The 27,444-nt window shown below is 41.3% G+C and overlaps 1 protein-coding gene across 1 annotated transcript in view; it reads right to left on the bottom strand.

Moving 5' to 3' along the window:
• The window catches only part of HS6ST3 (heparan sulfate 6-O-sulfotransferase 3), a 329,009-nt gene extending 311,564 nt beyond the window's left edge, over nt 1-17,445 (bottom strand). The window contains exon 1 of the mRNA XM_068928808.1: nt 16,614-17,445. Within this exon, the coding sequence (XP_068784909.1) occupies nt 16,614-17,173 (560 nt within the window). The 5' untranslated portion in view covers nt 17,174-17,445. The remainder of the gene's footprint in view (nt 1-16,613) is intronic.
• Between the last annotated feature and the right edge of the window lie 9,999 nt (nt 17,446-27,444).

Below are 27,444 nucleotides of genomic sequence, written 5' to 3' on the forward strand. Positions count from 1 at the left end.
TGGAAGATCAGCAGAGGGTAGCAGTCCGACGCGTGGACAAGCCTTGGCAGTCTTTCCACAACATCTCTTATTCGAGCCCCCGGCAGGTAGCAAACCTCTCTGGACAAGAGGTCAGGTCAGCAGATAGGTGCCTCTGTCCCCTGCAGCAGGGAGTCACCCACAACAATCACTCGCCGCTTCTTCCGGGGGTTCCTGCACGGCACAGGGGCTGCCAGGCCAGTTGCCTCCCTTGGAGCCGTGCCCAGCTCCTCCTCAGCTTGGAGGGTGCTAAACTTGTTCTTCAAGGGTAAGTCTTGAGGAGGAGCAAGAGCCTTTCTCCTTCTACGAGAGGTCACCAGCTTCCAGCCCTCTTCCACAGCGTTATGATGCACCTTTACACACGGTGCTGAGCCCTCTGACAACTCCACTGCAGTGGGGGCAGGGGACTCCCGGAGCTGAACAGTCTCCGAGAACGCCCTGTCAATCTCCCGCTCATCCTCTCGGATGCTACGCAGCCTCCTAACTTCCTCCTGTAACTCCTTTATCTGGTGACGCAACTGGTCAACCACAGCACATCTCACACAGGAGAGCTGACTGTCAGCCCAGGCCTTGCGGAGAGGCCCCAGGCACTCCCTGCAGCCTGACACCTGCAGAGCTGCATCTGCTGTCTGAGGGTCTGTCTGGGTTGAGGCCTCAGACACAGCCGATGCAGCACCCCCCGCAGCCACTGGGGAGCGTGCTCTGCGGCGTGTCATGACCATGCCCCGGGGAAGGACACACCACGGTGCAAAATGGAGAGGTGCCTTCTTTGCCTGCTGCGCAAACTGCTGCGTCTGTTCGCTGCCTCTGTTGGCTGCGCTCTGGGCCTGCCTCTTATATAGGCCTCTGCCTAGCAGTGACTCACAAGGGTGCTTGACCCACCCAATCAGGAGCCACCTGAAACAAAAGCCCCAACTCCCTCTGACCAGGGCAGCCCAGAGAGCTCGTTAGCAGCAGCCCCACCTAGCTAGAACTTCCCAGGAGAAGTTAAGTCAAGGTCCCCTGCAGGAGTCCTTGCCCAGCTCTCCCTTCCTGCTAGCAGCAAGCACCGTCTAGTTCCTCGGGGGTCCCCAGAAAGTCTCCACAACTTCCAACAAGGCCCACAAAAGGCCCAGGCAGAACCCAGACACTGCTGCGCAAACTGCTGCGTCTGTTCGCTGCCTCTGTTGGCTGCGCTCTGGGAGCTGCGCTCTAGGCCTGGCTCTTATATAGGCCTCTGCCTACTCCAACCAGCTCATTCCATATCTGCAAAGCAACAGGGGCAATACATAGGGGATGGGGGTCACACAAGAAAGAAAAGTAAAACAAAAGAGTTAGCAAGAGAGGAAGGACAGCAACGTGGGAAAGTGGGCAATGTTAGGCTGACAAAGAAGGTAGATCAAAAGTGTAGGACATACCTGGATAATGCAGGAAATAGGAGGCATCTTTACAGAAATAACAGAAGACAGATGATTGTGGAAGAGAAACTTTCTTTTTTCCACATGTCCTTTTGAGGTCTTCTGTTAGGTATACATATGTAATAAAGTGAAATTCCTCTAGTCAAATTGAACCAAATTTAGTTCCTAAAATGATTTATGAATTGTAACTTTATTTAAAATATCAATTTAACTATGATGATATGCTTGCTATAAACACTTCCATAATTACCTTGATTTTTAGGTATTTTACAGTATTTTCATTTGAAATACCTCATAATTAACTAAAATACAAGTAACAGAGCATGAAACAAGAATGATAAACATCCACCATTCCCACTGCTCTTCTAATCAAAGCTGCAGTTCTGTTTGGCTGCACTTAAGCTTCCCAGTCAATCTGTTTCTATGATGCAGTCCATCAGTTTTACTATTACTCTGTACCAATGCCCAGCAGACATTTAAGTGCCTGTTAGTGACCCTGATCACAATGGGATTCTTTATCATATTGACCAATACCTGACAATTTGATCAAAAGGAAAAATATATATACATTAATGAGAAATAATTTACAGATGTCAGAGGCAGTTCTGCAAAACTCGGAGCAGTGTAAATTTATGTGCTCACTGACCTGCCCGCTCTCGACAACGGATGCAGGCAGCAGGGGAACTGAATTAAGACTTTTCTGAAGAAGGCACTGTGTTAAAGAGGACCTGAGCTTTAAAGAAAAGCTACTTTCAGTTAATCCTTTTATTTAGGCAGTTAAATTCTCTATTTGGAGGAAACTACTTCAACTAGCATTTTCAGGTTTTAAAACCTTGTCAAAAATGGCACAACTTCTTCAACACAGTTCAGCTGTGACACAATCTTTAACAGGGAATGTTAAGCCTTTATTTCACAAAACATTTGTCTAGCAGCAAAACAACAACAACGACAAAATTATTTCATGTTTCTTTCTCATAGCCTAGCAAGTAGACAGACTAAAAAGGGTTTTAAAGATCACCTCTTTTGAATTTATTTCTATTTGATGTTTTTAAGTATTTATAGTCCACTTAAAAGAAATAGAAAGAGATAAACATCAGTTCTTCGCCCATGTATTTATTCCTCCTTTGCGGATTCTGTATTATACATATGTAGTCACATTTATGTGTACGGAAACTTCAATACAGAAGTTTTGAGCCAAACTTTACATGAAAGAACCAACCTATTTAGGCAGTTTAATCTAACGACTCAATTTTGAAACAGAAAATAGAATTTGAAAAAGACAGAATAGTTTTTTTTTTCATTTTAAATTTTGGACAGTTATTTCATGTTAACATATGACAGTTAAGATTTTACACTGTCATTTAACCATGAACAGTTTAAGAAAGAAAATTATCACTGGAGAAGTAAGTAAAAGAGTTCTGAAGAGCACTGTCTGCAATATGAATATGAAAAATTACAGAAGTGTTAGATTTTTGAATAAAAATAACTTGGGTAAAAATGCTTGACTCAACACAACCTGGAACTGTGTAAATAAAATTACAAAACATATTAGGAAACAAAGCCAGCAAAAGCAAGGCAAATATGTGATCATATTTTAACTACTGAGTTCCTATTAATCATCTATTTTATATACTGAGCGCAGCTTAAGAGAAAAATGGACCCTCTCTGGCACTAGAGAAAGATACCATTTCAGTCTGAAAGGAAGTGAAGAGGAACATATTTAGAATACATGCTTGAGATCAGCTTAAAACTGGATGCCCTCACCGAATCAGAACACCTATGAAAGAGTCATTGCTGTTAACCAATGGTTTCTTCAGACAAATTACAGTAATCATCATACTGAAAAAAAATTATGTACCTGTCTTTGGTTTATTTAATAATTATATTCTTATCTTGCTAACTGTTCTTAAACTTAAAAGATCCTTGTAAAGGATTCTCAGGAACAGGGAGTAATTAAAATAGCTACTTCAGCATGCTTAGGAACATCTACTTAAGAATTCTTCTCCATTGTCACTAAAGAAAAAGTAAGTCTCATACCCATATTCAAGAATATGTTCCAGGGAACCACAGAGTGGTCCATCTCACCTCAGCAGGTGCTGGAGCAAATTCCCCAGAAGCCATTTCCAGCCCCGTGAAGGACCAGGAGGGGACCGGGAACAGCCAGCACAAAGCTACCGGGGCAAACAGTGCCTGACCGGCCCAGTTGCCTTCCACGATGAGAGGGTAGAGCAGCAGATGTTGTCTACATTGACCTCAGCAGGGACTTTGACCCTCTCTCCCACAGCGTCCTTCAAGCCACCCTGGTGAGACGGGACGATATGGTGAGCTGGACCATTGGGTTCAGAGTAGGGGTGATCAGTGGTACAAAGTCCAACTGGTGGCTGATTACTTGCAGTGTCCCTCAGGGACTGACACTGAGGTCAGTGCTGTTTAAGGTCTGTATGAACGACCTCACTGATGGGACAGAGCGTGGTCTCAGCAAGTCCATGGATGACACCAAATTGGGGAGCAGAGTAACCCTATGCAACAAGACAGGCTGGGCCCTGACTGGCTAGGAAGCAGCTCTGCAGGAAAGGCCCTGGTGGAAAGTAAGTTGAACAAGAGTCAGCAGCACGCCCTCGCAGCAAAGCAGGCCAACCGCATACTGGGCTATGTTAGCAGGAGCTAGCCAGCAGGCCGAGGGAAGTGTTTTTTTTTTTTCTTTCTTCCTTCTCTATCCAGCACCGGTGAGACAGCACCTGGAGCACTGTGTCCGGTTTTGGGGTCCCCAGTACAAGACAGACCTTGACACACTGGGGTGAGTCCAGCGGAAGGCTGCCACGGTGGCTGGGGACCAGGGCACGTGACACACAAGGAGAGGCTGGGAGAGCTGTTTCTGTTTGGCCTGGGGACAAGGCTTCGGGGGGGGGGGGGGAGGGGGGGGGATTTTGCTGCTGTGTTCAAGTTCCTAGTGGGGGAGGGTAGAGAAGATGGGGCAGACTCTTCTAGGATGCACACATTGATAGGACAAGAGGAAATGGGCCCAGGGTGGAAAGTGGAGCTAGGTGAAAGGAGAAAACTTTATTGTTATTTTATTTTTGTATTTATTACCATGGGGGTTGTAAAACGCTGGAGGAGGTTACCTGGAAAGGCTGTGGAGTCTCCGCCCTTGAAGATGTCCAAAAGTCATCTGGGCAAGATCTAGAGCAGCCTGATCTAGTAAAACCCACACTGAGCAGGGGTTTGAACTAGATGACTGCCAGAAATCCCTTCCTGCCTACATAATTCTATTAATACTCATTTGCATTTATCATAGAGAGAAAAATAAAATAGTTTACAAAGCTGCTCTTCTCACCTGAACGTTAAGTCAACAATAGTAGAGATGTGGCTCTACTTTGACAGACTTTTCCACCATGAAAACATAAGGTTTCAGAGAGAACTTTCGCATTTCTTTTATTTGAAGTTTCTTGGAAAACACGGTCCTACTCCCATCACTACGATTTGAGATCTAGTTAAAGGATGAATGTATTACATGAAAACTATGCAACGGGGGGTTTGCAATGCAGCAACAGAAGGTGGTTAATTTAACATTTGTGTCTCTTACTAAAACGCCATTCTGACCTTGTGACTTGGGAAACTTTTAGAGGAAAAAAAAAAGATATATGTATGACTGGACTTCAAACCAACTAACACTTGAACTTCTTCATTATATCTGTATCTTTCTCTTCCAGCAAGTATTCAAAGAATGTAAGGAAAGCTTTAAGCTCTAAATGAGATTTTATTTGAAACAAAAACTTTCAAATTGCATAATTTTATCCTTCCTTCACCTCTCAAGACTGCAGCTTCGTTTCTGCTCCCTGCTCTCTTTTCTGCTGTCTTGCAGATTTTGTTCTCACTTTGGGTTTATGGTTGACTCCTACTCTCCCTCCTTTCCTCCCACCTTGCCTCTTGACTCTGAAGAATTCCCCAGCCAGGCACAATCAGTTACTCTTCCACCAGCCCCCAAACGTTCACCTTCAGCCTACGTGCAAAGACACATGGAAATGAAGACAAGAACTGCAAGTAACTACTTTTGAATATGAAAATACAGATACCGAGATACAAACTTACTTGCTACTTAAACAAAAGCCAGTTGAAAAGTAACTTAGAAATAGGCTACTTTTTAAAGGGGGGGAAAAAAGCTTTTCCCTACATTGTTACCAGTAAAATTTCATGTAATATACATTTACAAGCATAATGTGTCCAATAACATATGGGTAACAGTCTGCGAGAGTCAGCAAGCTTTTCCCATTGACGTTGTTAGATTTAAGATGAGAATCTATGAAAAGCAGGTTTTGCAAAACTAAGTTGCTAAAAGTAATTCATGTAAGTTTATAATTCACTATTTATTATCAATATAAAAATAACAACTCCCAAAATATATATCTATCCATACTTATTTTCCCAAGCTTTACTGATATGTTCTTGAACTACTTCCCAATTTAGACAGTTTGTAAGACGCATTAGTTCCAGAGAAAGCATTCAGCAGACTACTGAAATAACTGAACTACTAGCGCCCTTGTAGGCGCTTGGTGGTACTTAAGTAAACCTACATTGATCTGTATTAGTTCAGTTTTAGGAGTGATCAGCTCTGTCACAAAACAGCGTTTCTTTCAACAGTGGATTTCTGTACTAGGGTTCCCACTAACTAGTATTTCCTAAATTAAGGACTTACAGAAGCATAACAATAATGAACTCTTTCCAGTTCTAAACACTATTATACATAAGTATTTCACAGAACATTTGCATTGCATTTTTCTTAGTTATCCGTATGTCATGTGTAAAGTTTCCAGAAAAGTTCTTTCCAATTCTCTGAAGTTTGGCATCTTTCATACAGGTTTTTTCAAATTCCTCTTGCTCACCAGTTTGTTTGTGGGCCAATAAACTTTTTATATGAGTTGTGCAGAAGATTGTCAGTGAATAGAATGAAATATTTTTTCAGCTACCACAGTTACACGAGTAACCTCTGGTCAAACACATGACCACACTGCTCAGGACTTTGGAAATCCTAGTCCCACACCAAAATGACAAACTTGTCATTCATGCCTCGCTGAGCTCTTAGTAGCTTAGCTGCATTTTATTCAGCTGATGTTTGAACTTCTTTATTAACATTAGGGATATATTTTTACATCTTCTGCACTGCTTGTTACTACTCTAGCTTATATTATACAAGTTTTCTAACTTTTCTTTCATATTTTTGAAGAGTTGTTGACCAGGTATGTCTCATTCTTGCTCTCACCTCAGTTTCAAGTTTGTTTGCAGAAAGTAACTAGTCTCAGATAGGTCAGCTCCTCCATAGTCTAACATCCCGAGGAGGTTTTCTCCTTCCGGTACAAAACAACACCAGGAACCATACAAACAGCCTTCCCAGAAACGTCAAATTACTCCACAAATCTGTGGGAGAATACTGACAAGTCAATTATGACTATTATGGGGGTTTCCTCCTCCCCCCCCCCTCAAAATCAATCCTTCATTATTTTGACTTTTGGAAATTGAACTTGTGTTGGTTCATTGCTTTCTCCATTAGTATTACTGTAAATATGGCACTGAAAGCTTCCCAGTACTAAGCCAACATCTTTGCCATCTCCATTAGTCTGAAGGCACTCAGAGCAACTCTTCAACCTGCATTAACATACTTTTGCCATTGACACATTACAGTATTTACACATTTCCCATGTGTCTGAAGCCTGCTTTAGAGCAACCAACTTTTAACTGATTACTAGTTTTCAAAGAAAAGAATAGTTTTAGGACATTAAGTTTAAGCCAGTAGTTAAAAAACAATCCTCTCCCCCTGCCTTTTTTAATGGCTTTAAGCTGTGAAATATATACGAGGCCACCTAACGGTAAGCTCAGCTCATATCTCTTATTATTAAAATTTGAACTGCATTAACTTTTTACAACAATATCAGACCTCCAGATGCTGCAGGTGTCCTAAAAGTAGGAGCATTACATTTTAAAAACTTGTTTACATCTCTAAAATGAGGTGTTTTATCATTTGTCAAAACAAGAGAGAGGTGAGAAAAAGCCTTTAAAAATACGGCCTCTACATGGGAGATGTAAAGCTGAATAAGGATCATGTTCACTTACTGACTTCTCTGTTCCTTGCATTTATCAGATTAGAACTGTGACTATCTAACAAATACAGAATAATCACTTACTTTCCATTCTAATCCTGTATGTTCTAATGAAATACGGCCTTGCATTTCACAAACTCAGACAACACTTTCTCTACAGATCTACACACTGAAACAGCGTAGGAGTTATATCACAGGACACCGCTAAATGAAAGAGTCCTAAAAATCAGACATAAACAGCCAGCTAAAACAACCTACTTCAGTAGTTTTGAGTTTGTAGCATCCAAGTATTATGCCATGTTAAGTTATATAACACATTAGGTTGCTTACCCTTGGCTCCCTCCATCCTTTATTTCTCAGCCCAGGCAAGAGGAGGGTGTTTTTTGTTTTTTTTGTTTGTTTGTTTGTCTTTTGAGAACAGTAAATCAGGATTTTATATGGTATCTCAGCACATTCATTCACTGCATTCACAGAGGAAAACCATCTTAAGCAGAAAACCCACTGGCTTGCTCCTCCACCCTCCAAACCCCCAGTAATAAATAACTTTGGATACCACTAGAACCATAAGCAAGAAAAATGTCAGTTTCTAACTCCTGTTCCAGTAATTCCCCCCTAAAAGCAAGGTTTTGAGCTGTTGAGAGATATTCCCCCAGAGAGACTGCTGAGAGATTTAACCTCTTGAGCTTCTGCACAAGCATCAGTGAATGCTACCATCATTGCTTTGATATACAGCCATCCTACACATCAAAGAATCTGTTAGAATACAATGTGTAAGGTTCCTTAAAACATTGTGCTCTTGCACAACAGAAAAATACTGCTAGAAATTTAGAAATTCTACTTTATAAGAGGACTGAAGCCCTCGGAACTTGAAGATAAAAGACTACATCCTTACAAGAACCCACTTTATATTTTTTAGGCAATACATGTTGACACATCTTCTATCAACGTCGTCTTAAACACTGATCATGTAACAGCCCACACGCGTTTCAACAGTTACTGACATTGTCATTCTAAAATTTATTCTGAAAGAAGACTCATGCTATCTTAAACAAAATCCTGAAGTAGTTTTGTTGTTCGTATTTTTCAAATTAGTAGTTATTACAAGGCTGAATCATTCTATCCTATACATAGTCCACATTAGACTCTTTATTTAATCAGCCTCCTACATAGTGTTTGAAAACCTTGTTCAGCAATAACAACTTTAGAAGGACTTTCAGTTACCTTCTACGGAAGTTCAGAACATTAAGACAACCAATTTCATTTAGTACTTAATCAAGAAATTCTAAGTTTTAGTTGTAAATACTTCCAGAGAACAGGCAACAAATTGGATGCAATTAAACGCATTAAAGACCACAGATTCCCTTGCTTTCATCACATCTCGTTCTGCACAAAGAGCAAAGTCACATTAAAAAATAGTAGCTCAGCTTATTACCATGCTGCACCAAACTACAAGAAGAAATGCTTTATTTTCATTGACTTAGAAGGCAACACACAAAAACTGCCAGCACACCTGAGGGTGGCAATCATTCAGTTCAATCAATTCTCTATACTTTCCACTGAGCTTCTTTATGATCTCTAGAGGAGAGATTTTTGTTCCCTCCCAAAGTGTTCCCAAAAATCAGTGTAAGCTTAGTTTTCTCCCAATTCTTGCAACTGCTTAATGTCTACAGATCTGACCTTTATCAGTCGGTCTACAGGGACATACATCAACTTTTCCCATTCCACCTCAAACACCTATCGCAAAACTAAAGTAGGTTTTAATCAATATCTTACTCTAGAGGAATGGAAATACCTTCCTAAATTAGGCAGCCAGATAATACACAGTAGAAAGCTTCTTGGTCATACAGGACAGTTAAAACAGCTACTATGTCTCATAACATTGTATGGTGCTATGGGAAGCTACTGACACTTCTATTCCTTTTTCTGCCCCAGAGATTCTCTGCCTGGCATGGACAAGTAAGTATGTCCTTCATTTCAAGGGAAAAATATAACACCTTATTGGAGAGCTTATTTCCCATGAATGAAATATCAGAAGCCAAAAACCCATCCAAACGTGATAAAATAAATTAAAAAGAGGCAGCAAGGTCTGAATGGAAGGAATAAGAAAATTCACTTGCATAGATCATTAGAAGTTCTCTTTCAGACCACTGGAAGAGCTGCTACCCAAGGGACTGTTTTCATAAAGTAGTCTCAAAACTTACTAAATAAGTCTCAAAGTTATCTGTGAAGTACAGTGATGGGTAAGGACAATCAGCTTCTGATCAACTTAGTTGCTGACCAGTGTCTCTATCAACACTTGCAATTGCAATTAGCAGAAAACATCACTTCTGTCACTTTTTTTAGTCCCCAGCAAGGCCAACTGGTTCATTTTGTTGAAGCTTACTGCAGCAGTTTCAAAAGTCTAAAGATAAAAACTTATCTTCGGGGCAAAGGTTTTCCAGAGCTGTGACAACCCTGATACTAGACAGCTCTGCTCCCATCAAGCATCCACAACTCCTAAGGCTGGGAGAGAGAGGGAAGAAAAAAGGAAAGAAAAGAAAAACACAGAACCACCTCACCGGAAGCAAGTTCAATGCAAAAACGTTTGGGAGAGTTGGTAGTTATTCAAACAATGAAAAGGCACAGGCATAACCAACACCAGTGGAAAGAAAGGATGAGTGATATAAGAAACCAAGCTTGACCACACCATGCCTTTAAATGTAAGGGAGAATCAGAAACAAAATCTGAATTGTGAAGAGTATAAAAGGGCTGTACATTCAAGTAGGAATAAGGGTTAGAAAGAACAAAGATAACATTGCAACAACTACAGAGTAAAGTACAATATTCTGGGAAAGTATTCTACAGCGAAGCCAAAGAAAGTGTTCATCTGTTACTTCCTTATGTAAGATGGAAGCATTCAGTGTTTTGTTAGGGTCAGTACCCACTTAAATATCTACAACTAAAAACAGGTCATTATAATAGAGAGAAGACCACCTCAAAATAGAACAGGTTAGCAAGTACATAAATTAAATGCTTAGAAATAAACTGAGCTTGGGAGGGGGAAAGGCTTCATATGCTTGAAAAGTTAGTGGAATGGGCTGAACCAATCATATTAAAAGCTTACAAAGGATATGGCAGGAATCAGAAGATTGAGAAAGGGCAAACAGTGTCTTATTTTAAAAAGGAAATAGGAAATTACAGGATGCTGAGCTTAACTCTAGCTGCTTTGAGTTCTAAACAAGTATCTGTAAACACACAGAAGAAAAGATCAGCAGATACCATTACTTTCTCAATCAAGGTGTATCAAGTGAATCTAATTTCCTCCTAAAATACAGTAATGGGCTTCAACAAGGAACAGAAAGAAGGAAATGCCTTGATTAAAAAAAATGCCTTGGTTAGGCATTAGATAACATTTCCAGTTAGGGTCACGATCTAGAAAACCATGGTCTAGAAAAATATTACGTGGTGGGGGCAAAACTGCCTAGAAATGTATTCTCAGAGTTATATCAAAAGATGTATTACAATGGGATTTAGTTCTATGTAATGTTTGCATCAATAACATAAATGCTGAATACAGAATACATTTATTAAATATGCTGGTGATATAAAGCTAAGACGACCAAAATTAAAATTCAAATCAATTTTACAAATTAAAGAAACTGATAGAAGAGGAATAAAATCCAGTGGGGATATATGAAAAACTTTATACTTACGCAGGAATAATTAGTCATATAAATGGACAATAGGAAACATAAGTAGTAATTTTTGAGAAAATGAACTGTGTGTAAATCCCGCGCTGAACAGCAGTCAGTGTTAGGCTACTACAAAACCAGTAAACGTAACTAAAGCATACAACCAGGAGCACAACCTCCAAAATAAGTGAAGAAATCCTTTCTGCTCCACTTTGTATTACATATCTGGATGAAACACTGTATCCCCCTTGACACATCATGTTTTGAGAAAGCAACTGATGTGAATCCAATGAGAAGGTAACTGCAAGGAGAAAAGGATCCATTCGTTCTCCATGTTCCTGGAAAGATAGAAGATGCAATGGGCTTACAACTGAAGTAAGAAAAGATTCACATGAAGCACTGGAAAAAAGAACTCCCATATGAAACACTAGAAGGGATTACCAAAGATGCTCTTGAGTCAATTAAAAACAAACAAAACAAGTAAACAAAAGCTATCAGTAGCAGGATCTAGCACGAAACGTTAATCCTCATTGTTCCTTAAACATATGGAACAAAAAGAGAGCTCATCCATTTCAGTTCAAAATACCAAGCTATAACAGAGAATTTATGTTTTATTCAGTTTACTCATTCATGTTTTTCTCTTCTCCACACCACCTTCGGCATACATAGTCTTAACTTTCAATTAGCGCTCTTTTTACATTTTTGTGATGATCTAGTCAACATGGCTGCAAAAAAGAGTCCACCTTCCCTTCTCCTATTGTTAAGGGTTTTAAAAATCCCTCAATAGACAAATATAGGATTACACCAAGGGAAAAAGAGAACCTACTAATTTCTAACTCTTCCAATTCCATAACTCAGGAGTTTACTGCTGAATTTACACTTCCACAGAAAAATGGAGCACTCAGCAAGTTAAACAGACATGAGGAAGTAGAAAGTATAGTGGAAGTGAATTAATGAAAATCAATAGGTTTAGAATACTAAACTGCATTGATAAAGCTCATGGGGCTCATAGAATTATACTGACTTTGTTGTTTGAAATAAGAAAATTAGAGTACACTTTCAAAGGAAAAACTTCAATGTAGTGTTCTTTCAAGTGTGCAGTTTAGGAGATTACCTTCCTAGTGTAATCAAACTGGCAACACATAACAATGAGTAATTATTAATGATATCACAAACATACCAGAAAGGGAGAAAACTTGCCTTGATTTGGACTTTAGAGATCCCTTCTCCATCCCTCGTACATAAAGCACAGTGGCCAAGCGAGCACTATCTCACACACAGCTTTATCTGGTAACTTAAGAGGCAGACAACCAGTTTGGACTACGTACCTGCAACATCAGAAGTAGAATTCTCATCTAGTTTTAGACATTAAGTCCAAACTAGCCACGCCAGGCTCCCTTTGCAATCAGTGAAAGGAAGAACTGTCCCTCCAGAAAACGATTCATCAGGTCTCAGGTATGTATCTTGGGTCCTTCTAGAAGAGTGGCTGTATCATTCTGTTTATCCCCACTGTCTACAGAGGCCACCTAACATCACTCGCTCAGACTTGGAACTGACTCTTCTCTGGCATTCCAAGGCAGATGTCTAATAATATTCCTTCTTCTTTCCTTGGGCAACAACGGCTAAGGCTCTGAAATCTCAGTTTCCTTAGCATCTCCAAAGGAAAGCAAAGATCAAGAGGTGGAATGAAACACAAGCATCATTAACTTCAGTGACTTCCAGAGAGGGAAGAGCAAGTAAGTTAAGGGACTAGACGATAGTTCCTTATAAAAACAAAGGGAAAAGAACTCTGCACTAATCAGTATCAGGTACTTTCTATTGTAAAAGCCATTTCTGTAAGACACAGAAAATAACCCAAACTGCAGATACAAGGTAAAGTGGTAAACATCCTGTTAAATGTACAGGACTATGCTACTGAAAAGAACTTCTATGGGAACCTAACTGAATCTTCAGGAAAAAGGTTATACTGCTTTATTTTGAATATTGAGCTGAAAACTGTGCTAATAAGATTTTAATTTAAAACTACCAATTACATACCCTTCTAAACACGCCCACCATCCAGAGAGCAACTTTTATAAAAGTGAAAGCTATACATTAGTATTAGAAACTAGCAGCCTGGCTCTGCAAACACTTGAGCAGATATTTCAGCAGAACATCTCATACTCTGAAATTTAAAATATATGCAAGTGTTCGAAGAAATAAAGACTAAAAGTTTTTTTTGTTAAAACTGTAATGTCATTCAGCAGAAGAACTTTGATTTTCAATATTAAAAAAGTTATACCTTCAAAGATTTTTATAGCTTTTCAATAGCACCCGCTACACACACAAACTACTCTTCATAATGAAGTACCTAATTTGGGATGAGGAGACAGGACAGTTCACATCAATATGTCACAGAGTTAAAGGTCCAGTAGCATCAAAATCATAGCTGCTGTTAGAGAGTGACAGAGTTCAAACTGTTGGGGCACAGCAGCAACTTTTGCCCTGTGTTCTTTCTTAGAATCTGAAATGTCAGGACTCAATCATCAGAACCAGGAAGAGATAAGGATTCTTCAGTATTCTTGAAGAGAATTCACATGTTAAACATCTTCAAGCACACGGCCTCTGAAAGCCAAAGAATTCAGGGCGAGTTACTGCCTCATGCACATTCTAAAACCCGTAGGGCCACTGTCCACACACTCCTTCCCCTACCTCCCCTTGGCCTACCTCCTCTTCCCCATGGATTCTAGTTACAGTTTCTTCACTAACTCTTTTGAAGATATACATTGAAAGGTAAGACTTGATCTAATACACTCATAATAAAACAGCAACTCAAATACTTCAAAGAGCCACTTGTTAACCTGTTTAATCTTTACTCACGTGAGACTAAACTACTATAAGCACTGTAAGAAGTAAGTTTTTAGGAGTTTACAATGTACACCTCTGCATTCTTTTCTCTCTATAGAATTAAAGATAGGCCGTATACTTAGAGACCCGAGAGGAAAGATAATGTTAACATCCTACTATTAGGAAAAAGCAGAAATACACTTAATCTTCATCGCATCAAATATGTCACAAAAGATCAAACACCTTGGTACCAAATTCATAATATGGTCTGCCATGCTCTGTCAGCCACAAAAAAAAAAAAAAAAACACACATACACTGTTAGAAATTCTCCCACAGACTAATTTTCTAATTCCACAGCTGGAAGACAGTAGGAAAAAAGTTAAGCCATTCAGGGAAGTCTAATGCCTCAAATACATTTAGAAGCTTTATTGGGTGATTTAAAAAAAAAAATCAGTATGCTCTACTTCAGACTCTACACTAGCTCCTTGCTTATTTTAGGCATACAACCTAAAGAGTATGACAGAGAAGAGGATGCTAGTCATGGTATATGTATTCTCAGTCATTTCTATGGGTATTGGATCTCATTCCCCCTCCTTGCTCTACATTACAAGTAGATTGAATATTCTTTAAAGTTGTTGAGATACCACCAAGTTATTTTTGTTCTTGAAGACCTTCACGGAATTTCTCTTTTACTAGCACACAGAAACATACTTTATACCTCAACTTAACCTTTTTCACATGACCTTTAGTATTCTGCAAGTCCAGTCCAACTCCACAACCATCAACATTCATAATATGCCTCCCATATCACACAGCTAGTCACATTCAACACAGTCAGGACAATTTGTGTGTGATGTTTACATTACAAATAATCTTCAAATTGTTAAAAAAATTCTATTTTATTGATGAATAGACCTAGAGAAAATGAGTCTATGCATGCCATAGACTACGCATTTTTAGAAGACGAGACCTAAAGGGTAACGTGTGAGTGATCCTACTGAAAAATTAGTCTGTGGATTTATAAAATGAAGATGGCTAGTAAGATGAAAGAACATAAGTTAGCTGGAAAACTACATAAAAAGCAAATATATGTAAATTATTTAGAACAATTTTGCTTTATCATAATCATTACAGTCTAAAAGTTTAAGAATAATTCACCCCTTAACTTGTTATTATGCATGTTCAAGATCTGCTGTACAAATACAGGAAGGAAATCTGGAATAATGGTAAATCAGAGAAAAGCCTGAAATTTACTGAATCACCTAAAGATGATTTCTTGCATCACGCATCAAGAGATATTATCCCTTTGAAAAATCTTTCCCTTTTAGAACAGAAAAGACCATTTGCAAGACCCAGCATAATAAAGTAACACAAGGCAACAGGCAGCATTCACACAAAATCCAGACATACAAGGCCACTGTCATCAGATAACCCAAAGAACATCGCCACTGCATTTTTTGTTAAAACTGTGTTCACTGCATTAAGCCTGACACACACCCTCTCCTAACTTTTAGTTTGCATGTATAGCAAGTGCTGATGCACACAACGTAAAGCACAAAGTTGTTCCATATGCTGAGTGGAACCACAGGGGGGAAAAAAAGAGTATCCAGAAGCTCTTAAACTTCAAACTACACTAACTGTACTATTCAAAGTAGGTAATGCTGTGTTAAACTCTGCAGAGGCATTCTTTTATGCAGAGGAGTTGGGTTTTTTTAAAAAACAAGTTTCAAAAGTACAGATACTAGAAACTTTTGGATAAAAACAACTCAGCTTTTGTACAGATTAACATATGACAGGAACTAAAGGCAACTGCATATGTACTACATGGAACTGAGAAAAATTTGAGAATAAATGAATGCACTACAAGTAACAAATAAGAAGGAAATTTCGCAAGACTAGAGTCTACTCTGAAAAGCAAGCCTTTTGTCTGTTTTTTAATGATGATGGCTGAAAACAATTCTTGCCAAGTCGCCAGACCACGGCACTCACTCATACAGAATCTACGCATCGTCTAAGGAGACCTGAAGTGAAATTTGCGCGGGTGGAAATTAAGTCTAGCATCAGAGACCTTTGAGCACATCTTGCTCCGCAAGCCCATAATGAGCAAGATCCACCACCACGCTGCACTACGCAAAACCCCACAAACACCACTAGCAGCTACCTACAAACCCATTTGGCTAAACTCGGCATCACGGTCCCCGAAAGACTGCTTCAAAAGTAGGAGTGCGAAACTACTTAGCAGCTGTCCCATCTGTCGGCTCTCTCTCATACAACCTCAGTATCAGCACGCCTCGCAACTGGAGGAGAACCTGAACTCCAGCATCGCGATCGTTTCACCCTGCATGTTAAAGGCTTCACTACTTTCTTCTCAAAACAGGCAGCGACCCGAGTAAAAACACGCCAGCTCATTCAACGGTCCACCAAGAGGCCGTTACTTCCCAGCCCGGCGCAGTGCTCGCAGCCGGACAGCCCTGCTCCCCCTCCCCCGCCGGGGGCTCCCCCTGCCCACTTGCCTCCCCGCCCGGCACGTGCCGTTTAACGGACGCAACGGCCCTTCCTTTCAAACGGGGCGGCAGGGGCGCGCGGCGGCCGCGCGGCCGGCACTGACCTGAGGGTGCGGTTGCCGGGACAGCCGCGCCGCTCCATGGCGGCGGGCACGCAGCTGGTGAGCTCGGTCCAGTCGGCGTGCAGCCCGCAGCTCCAGCCGGTGGAGAAGCGGGAGAAGAGCCAGGTGTCCTTGTCGCCGCCCGGGCGGTGGCAGGCGCACTTCTTCTGCCCGGCGCGGCAGTAGCAGGGCTGCTCCAGGCGGATGTTGCGCACCAGGTGCCGCCCGAAGGTGGTGCCGCCCGTCTTCTGGATGTGCAGGAAGACGATCACGTCGCGGCCCCGCATGTCGAAGCGCACCCGCCGGCACAGCTCCCCCTGCGCGAACGGAAACTTGGGCACCAGCCGCGGCAGCGCCGCCGCCTCCTCCGCGGCGCCCTCCTCCGCCGCCGCCCGCTCCCGCTCCGCCGGGTCCCCCTCGCGGCGGGCGGCGGCGGCCGAGGCCGGCGGGCGGCGGGGGCAGGCGGCGCCGGGGCAGGCGGGCGACACGTACTGGTAGACGATGAGCAAGAAGAGCAGCGTCAGCAGCGGCGGCAGCAGCCACCTGTTGAAGCGCTCGTCCATGGCGACGCGCGGGGCCCCGCGGCGCGGACTCAGGCGGCGGGCGGGCGCCCGTCGCGGGCGCTGCTGGGCGCGGGCAGGACGGCCGCCTTCGTCGGCTCCCGCGGGCCGGCGACGCCCGGCTCCCTTCCCGTGGCGGCCGGCGGCATGGTCCGCGCAGGCGGCCACGGCGCCCTCGGCTCGCTCAGCTCAGCGCGCCGCGCTCCAGCCTGCCCGACGCGACCATCCTCGCACCCCAGGCCGGCAGCGGCAGGCGCCGAGCTCGCCCGCACTCCGCCGCGGAGGCGGACCCCGGGCGCCGAGCGGAAGGCGGTGGGGCTGCGCGCCGGGCCGGGCCGGCCCCCGTGACAGCGGCGCGAGCACCCCAGTCCGCTCCGCCGGCAACTCTCCAGCCCAAACGCACCGCTCTGCCTCTCCGGCGCGGGGCGGGCGGGGCTCCCAACCCGCTAACCAATAGGAACAAGCCGGCCGCCTGAGTAGCCAATGGGCGGGCTCTAGCCTACCGGCTCTAGCACCAATGAGAGCGGGCGGCGAGCAATCGTGGGTGGTGGGAGTCTCTCCTCGCTCCCCTCCAGGTATGTAGCTGAGGCCAATAGCGGCGGAAGCAGCCAATGAAGCGGCGGGGGTGGAGCGAAAGGCAGCCAATGAGATTAAAACGGCTGCTCCGCCAGGTGCGGGGGGCGGGGTCTCTTGCGGCAGCGGGCGGGACGCGGTGCTGGGGGGGCGGGGGGAGCGCGGCCCGGCCCGGCCCTCGCACCCCCCTCCTCTCCCCCACGGTCTCGCGGGGGCCGCTCGGCGTTGCGCGGGCGGGTGCCACGCGTGTAGGTATCATGCAGGTTTTTTTTACTCGTGGATGCCCCGCTGAGTTTAAGTTTCCCTTGGGGGAAGGGTGAGATTTTTTTTTTTCTTATATTGTTTGCCGTTTCAAGCTTGTGTTTATAACCACAATGTTTAAATATTTTAGGTATAACTGGGTGGGGTAGCACTGACTGCTAAGTAGATTCGCTAATTAACCGTGGATCAGAGGAGTGGTGGTATTGTTTTTCGTGGCCGTCTGAAGTTTTCGAAGTGCCGCTAAGTCCCACGTGCTGAACGAGACTGCAGAGACCGTCACCTTGCACAGGCCAGTAACATCTGTTCCTCAGTGGCGCTTTCATCCAGGCTAAAAAAGTTCCTCTCTCCAGCCCGTCCCTAGCTTTGCAAACATTCTCAGTTTGAAACCACGTGGTTTTCCATGTTGAGAACTTCCACATTAAAAAGCTTTTCATTATAGACTGTCTGTATTTACTGAGGGATTCACTAGAGAGCTGACAGTGCTAAAGCAACTTTCTTGCTCAACTCTGAAGACACCTTCGCCTCTGGAAGATGATAATAAAAGAGCACTGCCTCATCGTGGGGCTATTTAAAGTCTTAGATAGTTAGACCCGTGTATCTTAAGCCGAAGACTTTCATATAGAAAGCTTGTTGTATAGAAAGTATTTGGATTATTGAAAGAGAATATCAGCTCCTTTTAAAGCTTATCAGAAATAACACAAAGAAAATGGTCTAAACAGAAGGAGTTAAAATGCCGAAATTTGTAAGATACTCCAGAAGCTGCTACCACAGGAGCAAAGGCATATACAACCTTATTTCAAACAAGGAATACATTTCAAGGATACGTAATGCTTTTAAGGTATTGTGCTGATAAAAGTTTGACGCTAGCTGATCCTTGGATCTTGCCAAGACATTGAGAGAGATGCACTTTCTGCCTTCAGTGAAATTTGTAAAGAGCAGAGCATGGTCTGTCTGTTAGAAGTCACCCTTGTACAGCCAAGCAGCTCTGTGCTGGAAGCTCAGTTGCTCCATTCTCTGGCAGAAGGAAATGCAGGGTCTGGTGTCAAGCTAATCCCTTCAGTCTTTTTCCCTTAATGAAAAAGGCACTCTTACCAAAGTGGAATCTTTATCACATATTTGAAATATTTTTCCCTTGGAAAATCACTATGTCCTTTGCCAGTAAGAGAAACAGAGCATCCACCTGCTCTCTAGGGAGATTTGACGCTCATCTCTGCCTTGCTTGTTACCTTGCACGCCTGCTTTCAAACTATCTGTGCTTCCCAAGTGGGTGGATTTAATGAGATTGCCTTTTAACCTTTCTCTTTTACTAGGTGGTAGGATTTCCCAGAGAAACATAAATATTTATAAATGTAAGATGCAGAAGCGTTTTGCTCTCACCTCAGCCTGTTCATTACCTAAGAAGTAAACATCAACAAAAAGAAGCAACATTAGATATGGCGTTGTTTCTGTAACAGAAGAGCATTAGTAAGGCTTGTGCTGGTAAATTTGTATTTGGAATAATTAAGTACTGCTGAAGGCTTTGGAAAGAAGTATCTCTTGTAATGCTTTTAGTAAGATATAGAAATGATATGATAATTTAACACTTTCATATCAAATACCAGACTCTTGATACTACACTTTCATCTCCATTAAAAGGAGAGCAAAAGTAATTTGCTAAACAGAAAAAGTGAACCTCACTTATATTGGAAGTTCTTTTTCTTTTAATTGATCAAAACAGGCAATGATTTGTGGAGGCTTGCAAAAATCAGTATAACTTTTATGGGACAGAAAGTGTGCAAGAGAAATTAAAAATGATTTATAATGCAATTTAGATTGAAAAACTTTCTTGGAAAAACTGTCACCTTTCTGAAGCTAATAAAAATTATGGGCAGGCCCATATGAGTGAATACGATCATGGAGCTCTCAAAGGCAGACTTTCTGATGAATTTTAATATTCTTAATGACAATTTGCAGACCATGCTTTATGTACAGTTACAGCACAGTATAGCCCCATTTATACATCCAAATACCACTCAGTTCTCCAGTTTCATACGGTGTATGCAGTTACACTGTAAGGCTGAAAGCAGCCCTAGTTTGAATGGTAGGAAAAGAGTCCAGAGTCACATGCCACTGAGCAGGGACTACAGCCCTAGTAAATCTACACCTACCTACCTGTGCACAGAGAAAACGTAACACTCATTTGCTAGGATTTTATGCTCTCTTTATAGAGGTCTATGTTACTGTGCAAGGTCCTGTGGAATTAAACTTTAATAAAATTAATTAGGTTCTTCAGAAGTCAATGGCTGTAACTCATTTGCCTCAATGAAGACATGATAAGGGACCACAGTTCCCATTAAATCAATGGGAACGTGACCGGGTTCAAAACGGTTATCAACAATGGCAAAAACAGTTCAACCTTAACATTTTCCCGTTGAAGTTTAACTCCTTTGTGAGCTTCCAATGAGAATTTACCATAAGGAAAATCTGAAGATAGTGACAACCTCATTTTGAGAGAGTTTCTTGACAACCTCATTTTCAGAGAGTTTCTCTCGTAATTGAGAAACTATGAATGCGATTTCTATCGATTTCAAAATAAAACAATTACAAATAAGATTTAGGATTCCTGTATGTCTTACATAATAATTCTCCAAGATATTATGTTGTCTGAGTTCACCAAGTATTCAAATAAAATAATCCTGAAATGATCTATTCCTCCTAACTTTTTGAAGCAGAATAACTTCATCTGTTAAAAATTGCACGCAAGCTCTACTGTCATTTCTGTCACAGAACTACTGACATGTGAATCTCTGCACATGGAAGTATTTTAAAATTCAGATACAGAGTGTCCCTTCTCCTTGGCACTTCTTAGTAACACACAACATGTTTCCTGAGTTAGTAAAAACAAAAATTGGCATACTTACCATTTATCTTAAAAGTAAATGTAACATTTGCTAGTTTGAAGCAACGGGCGTGTGAAACAGCGTCAGTGGGTTTGTACAAAATGCATGAGTACAAAACAGACGATACTGCGAAGCAAAGGCACAGAAGTATGATTTCATTTAGCAATTACCTGTCTGATAAGGTTAGCACCTAATACATCTGTTAATGTAAAATTGAAGTGACACTTACCTCATGTTGGTGTCTTTAAATTATTTATCACTGCTTGACCTGAGCTGTTTCAAAACTTTTAGCCAGTTGAGATTTCCAGTAAACCAGTTTTTCACTGAATAGTGACTCCTATATGTCTCCCTTGTCACGAGGATATAAATTGCAAAGCCATAATAGCTACATTAATAGACTCATGCTAACTTCGGTCATCTCTGTGGGATTAACTTATTCCAAGTTTATAGTATATAAACCTCTCATTTTTTGGTCATATTAATTTTTAACATTTGCTCTTACTGAACCTTATGCTTCAATGGCATATTGAATGCTGCCTTCTTCCTTTTAAAATAACGTATGCATTATACAGGCACTGGTCCATCTTCTTGTAAAGTCACAATTCTTTACTCTGGTTGTTAATTGTCACTTCTGGTGCTTGTCATTCTTTGTCTGCATATAATAATTATATTGAGCTTGTGAGTTTGTTTTTATTTCCGTTAGTCCGAACATAAAAACGCGGAAGCAATATTTTCAGTCTAGCAGAGACCGTAATACAAAAGATGTAAATTAGATGTCTCCTTCAGTTACCAGGGCTATTTTCATACAATGTCCTGAATGTGACGTAAGAGTCAGTTTACTATTTCTTTAATACCTATACTATATTAATTCTGCAGAAGTTAAATAATATTTTATTTCTCATACATGCCAGCCTATATGCAATGGCTTCTGCAAGTCATTCATTACACATTAGATCAATGCCAAAAGTAGATGTTTGCAGGTAGGTCTCCTTTCTGTTAAGTAGAATCTTTTACTATCTTTTATTGTCTTTTACTCTTGAACCATTTCTAAAATGAAACAGTGCCTGGGATCATTCCTTGGCATTGCAATGTGATAATCTAGCAGAGTAAAGAACGAAGAAATGCTCTAGCCAGGCTTTGGCGTGCGTCAGCTAGCACTCTCCCAAACAGCTCCTGGGCACAGTTTTGGAGTCCAACCAACTCCAGGAACCACTTCCAACAGGTGCTCAATCACCAAGATTACAGCATTGATGCAGGCCAGGCCATTTCGTGGTACTCGGCCTCAGTGTCCACAAAAGTTCCTAAGCACATTTAATTTACTGTCGTAAACATCACCCCCAAGCATTTGCAAATCTTAAATTAAGGAAGGAAAGCTTGTGTTCTCTCTTGCCTTTTGCACTAAGGCATAGTTAACCATTATGTAATTCCAGTTAAAGTTACAGTATATTAGCTACTGAAGAAGATCTCTGGCACACAGAACCCATTTATGGGGCTTCCTGGAGTTCGCCTAGAGAACGAGGTGATCCCTAGGAGCGAACCTTCCTGAGCCGTGTTGTCATCAGAAGTGTTGCAAGGATGATGGTGACCGGTGGTAGCAAATTAGCGTGATGCCTCTGACTGGCCGTTCTTGTTCAAGATGTGTGCAGCTTCACAACACGGCTGGATGCACGTGGTGAGTGGGAAGATATTTGGGTAGAGTTATAAATATTGCAGTCCCCCATAGCTGAAGTATTGACTTACTAGCAGCAAATCGGGTTCTGGGCAGCGTGCTCTAGGTGACCTTGCTTGAGCAGGGGGGGTGGACTACACGATCTCTAGATCTCAGCCCTTCTGTGATTCTGTGAAATGTTCCTGCCGCTAAGGGAGCAGGCAAGGAGTATGAAATGCAGAGTTTTTTTGTAATCGTAAAGAAACTCAGCCAAGGGTTGTTTGTGTGCACTCTCTACGATAGCTGGAATCTGCAATGCAAAGACAGCACGAGGAAAGCATACAGCAAGGTAGACACAGCAAATTCCTCTCCCGTTTCAGTTCTGCGCACAGAAAATTTTAGACCTACCTACAAGTATTTCTTGCCTTGGAATCCTGTAATATTTTTAATACAAACTCTAGGATATAGAGCAGCTTTTGTGATTTATTACAGATCACATACACGTAATCTGCACCTTTTCCATTTATTTTTCCAGCCTCAGGTACAAGTAGAAGTGTTGCAGATCCTGTCGCAGAATCACGTGAAGAACATCTCTACTGTACTTGCGTATGGTCTTCTGTTCTTCCCAAAAAAGAGCAGCCTAAGAGCATGCAATCAATTCCCTTTCTCTAGGACTAGCGTATCCAAGCCAATGTCTGAGTTTTCAGTTTGCAACTTCCTCCCAAGAACTGACTCTGATCAGACAGATCGACCAATGCAGAGATCTCTCTCTTCTAGAACTGGTACAAGCTTCCTTTTGCCTAGGAAAAACCTAACAAGTACCACTACCAGTTTTCCTTCCAAGACCCAAAACTTTCTTATATGGTAACGTATCGGAGTTGGAAGACTGTGTAACAGTGCCACCTGGTGATATGCACTACAACAATACTTTCTTCCTCCAGTGATTGCATTTCTTTCCATATAAATTATCCTGAATTGGTAAGCATTTGGACAGATCAAATGTATTCTTCTAAACAGAAAAAAAAATAATATTTTTTAAAATGTGCTTACCTACATATATGGTGAATGTAAACGCTTTCCTAAGAATTCTAAAATAGACTACGTAAAATACTGTTTCGCCTCATGCCCAGTAGACAAAAGTTAGTAATTACAGAAGCATTAATGGACAGTTTCCACTTTCTTGCTAGCAACCGTTCTCCTTTCTGCCATGCAGCACACTGTAAAAAACTTGAGTTTTCCAAAAAATTTTACCCTCACGCAAAGACCTTTTACTTCCTTTCAAGTGGCGTTAACATGCAAGTTCGTAACAAGTTATCCCACTAGCAGTTTATCTTAAGCGTCTCTGCTTGTGTCTAGAAGCCAGATCACCTAAGTCTGCAAACTTGTTCATGCCATATCTGGTCTTTTCCTTCAGCATTGACCTTTAGAGGTACTGTGAATAATAAAGGTCTAACTTGATTCAAATGCCCGTCACAACAAAAAATCTTCCAGGAAGTTTCCACCTCAAAGGTGGAAAAAATGGTTTACTGTAATATTTGGTCTCAGAGCCTTTCAAGTCTTACTTCTAATCTCCGTGGGAGGGAGATAGAAAATGGAGAAAAGCATTGAGAATGATAGCTCGGGCCCAACTTCCAGCACCTCTCTCTGGCTTTCACAGCTGTCTACAAGTCTGAACGTTTTTTTGTAGCTGACCTTCAGCTCCTTACTGAAAATCATAGCAAGTTCCAAACCATTACTGCTTTCTGGGTTGCCACTATTTCTTACTATACCTTTCTTGGATTCATTTCAGTAAGATGACCTGGATACTTTGGAGTTTGAATTCAAGAACCACACATTTTTTATGTATGACTCCAAGAATTTTTAGACCAATTCAGTCCTTTCTGGGAAGGACTCCAACCCTGGCCTGGGCATTTTTTTTCACTCTTTTTTTTTAGCTCCTCGTCCTTCACCTATAGTTCTATAACCACCTCAGTTACTAATCCCACTTTGGTGCAGCTGGACTACTACTTCACTGTCATTCTCCTCACAATCTCCTTTTCGAGTGATATGCTTACTCAGTAATAAACTGTGCAAACTACCCAGTAATAAACTGTGCAAACTACACACTTAGTGGAGCTACTACTATTTGAAAAATGCTGCTCACCATAAAGAAGGATTTTAGTTTGGGGATAGTTTCCAAGAAGTAAACAATGAATATGCACATTCCCTTAGAATTTCTATTTTCCTTGAGGTCAGCTTCTCAGTAGAACTTTATCAGAAGAATAAAAAGGTTGCATACTGTTTGCAAAGTATACAAAAAGTAAGCTTTTTGCCAGCAGCTTCACTTTTCTTGTCAGTTCATCCTAGTGAGTTAAAGGCATGTGATCACTGATTCTTCCCCAAGCTCTAGGGAGATCTAATTTATTTGTTTTATGTATTTGTAAAATGTATGAATGGTAGTATTGTAAATGTATGAATGGTAGTATTCAATTCTCTAAATTTTCTTACCAGGATCTGTGAAATACTGGTCCTGTTATCCAGTAAAAAGTTCAGCTGGGCTCCTGAAAATTCTGACTGAGAGAGAGATTCAGGTTTACTTATGAAGTGATGAAAGTTACTTCACACCTGAGGCTGCAGTAGAATTCCCCTTATTACCTCAAGTCTGGCCAACCTACTGAAGTTACAGTGCAGAAAAGTTACTAGTACCGTAAGTGGCAGACTAAATAATCATACTCAGTTTGAAGTCTCAGTGCGAGACTTCTGTCTCCAGCCCTGATTTGTTTCACCTTATGATCTGGGATTGAAGTATGCTGGAAACTGCAATCAGTGGAAGAACTGCGAATTTTAACTTACTACAGCGAAATGTGGCAGGAAATGCAGGATTATATGAATAGCTCCTCCAATCCTTAACAGAGGGTAGGATCTGCTGGTCTTGAAGTCTGAGACAGGCCAATGACTAGATTAGAAATACTAGAGGGAAGAAAAATTTTTGAACTCTGAGATGGGTTGGAGATGAAGAACTGTGAATTCAGAGGGAGAATTCAGGTGAAGACTGGGTGTTAGTTTAGATTAAAAATCAGAAAAAAATGAGGGAATATTCCTCAGGCTGGCAGAAAAGGAGATCAAAATACAGGTCAGCCAAAGCAGACGCTTTGGACTGGGGGTCTATGGGCACCTAAAGGTAAAGTGTTTGAGTGAGAAGCATGTACATACCAACAACTAACATTGTACATCCTTCTGTGACAAAAGAAAAAGTTGAAACAGTGTAAAAATCACACTGGTAAGAAAGGACAGAAGTGTCCTACAGCAATGTAGTCACACTGTGGCCTGCAGACCATTGATGGTGATTAAAGTATCCAAGTTGGATCTGTAAAACAATTACCATCCCTGCATAGTTATCTATGGCTATATGCGTACCTAACTGGAACAAGCTGGCATTACAACATTTTAAATTGTGAAGTTTAAGATTACAAAATAAAAAAATACAAGGTGTAAAAAAATTTTATTGAAATATAAATATTTCTAACTTCATTATCATTCCCTCTTCCAACTGCTAAGAAACAATAGGTTACTAGTAGTCCTGGGATTTTATAAATATATTGTTTTAATTAAGTGTTTGAGAACCACAGGCTTATGGCCAAAAATGAGGAGAAGACAGGAACTTCTATACTTTCTTTTGAAAGCATTTTTGGAACCACTCTTTTGGAAAACTTTGCTGGGGTCTTCAGTAGGCAGGATATTCTTTTTCTGTCCTCAGTATCACAGGGCAGACCTGTCATTTAAACTTAATTCTTTAAAGATGCCTATTAGCTAGCCTAATATAATATCGTAAGTTGTTTATGATAACTGTCAGAGATTTTTCCTTAGTTGGAGACAATTTTTCCTTAGTTTAAGATATTAGTTCTATCTGATTACCGTATACATCTATGTGTCATCCTAGAAGTTAGCCAAATATCTATCTGTAGACGTGATCATTTTGTATCAGTGAAAAAGATATTAAGAGAGTTCTACAGCAAAACAGTGTTCCTCTAGCACTAACCCTGCTGTCTTCTCTTCCTTCCTTCCTGAGTCTTCAGTGTCCCACAGTCTGGAATTGCATGTCCCTGCTCCATTACTACTAGTGAGGGATGGAAAAAACCTGCTGAACATACCCCACCTGCTTTCACCTCACCACCGAGATGAGCTTGCATGGCTGGGCATCCCTGTACCAAGAGCAGATGCCGTTAGCAGAAGCTGGCACTTTAGGGGTTAAACGATTTGTATTTTGTTAATAACACTTTATTTTTTACCTCAAAGTTTATCTACATTAAAATATTCTAAACGTAGTGTGTTTCTCTAAGTCTAATTATATGCGGTATGTGAAAATATATTTGATAATCACATTGCCAATTATGTGCAATCACTTCAATACACAGGTGCAAAGCTCCAAAAACATGCATATTTGAATCTCTTCATACACAGGTATAAGGCACAACTTTGCAGTTACTTAAGTGTTCCATGACCAGTTATTCTACTGGGACTGGGTTCATGTGAATTTTTGAGTGGCTAGTGTGTTTGACCCAAAGAATGTGCTAGACTAATATACATCTAGGATTGAATTCATATGTGTATGTTCCAGTGCTAAAAACTGTAATTCATGACTCTTCCACATTTTGCGGACGTTTTAAATACATTTCATAATTTATCAACTGATATATCATACTGTCTTCAGAGCTGTGAGAATCATAACTTCTAATTTTCCTACTTGTGTGAGTTTTAATTTTCATAGTGTTCCTTAATTTTTGCCTGGAATGTCATAAATATGTGCATGTGAATGTGTCTTTTCTAGTTTGGATTAAACTTAAGGGACCTTCTTAATGGTTTAATAATAGAAGGTAATATGAGACTTGGGCAATAAATCCATTTTCATTATACGTGTAATAGCTTGTGGCTGC

Source organism: Struthio camelus, chromosome 1 (genome assembly GCF_040807025.1).
Source record: "Struthio camelus isolate bStrCam1 chromosome 1, bStrCam1.hap1, whole genome shotgun sequence".
NCBI lineage: Eukaryota > Metazoa > Chordata > Aves > Struthioniformes > Struthionidae > Struthio > Struthio camelus.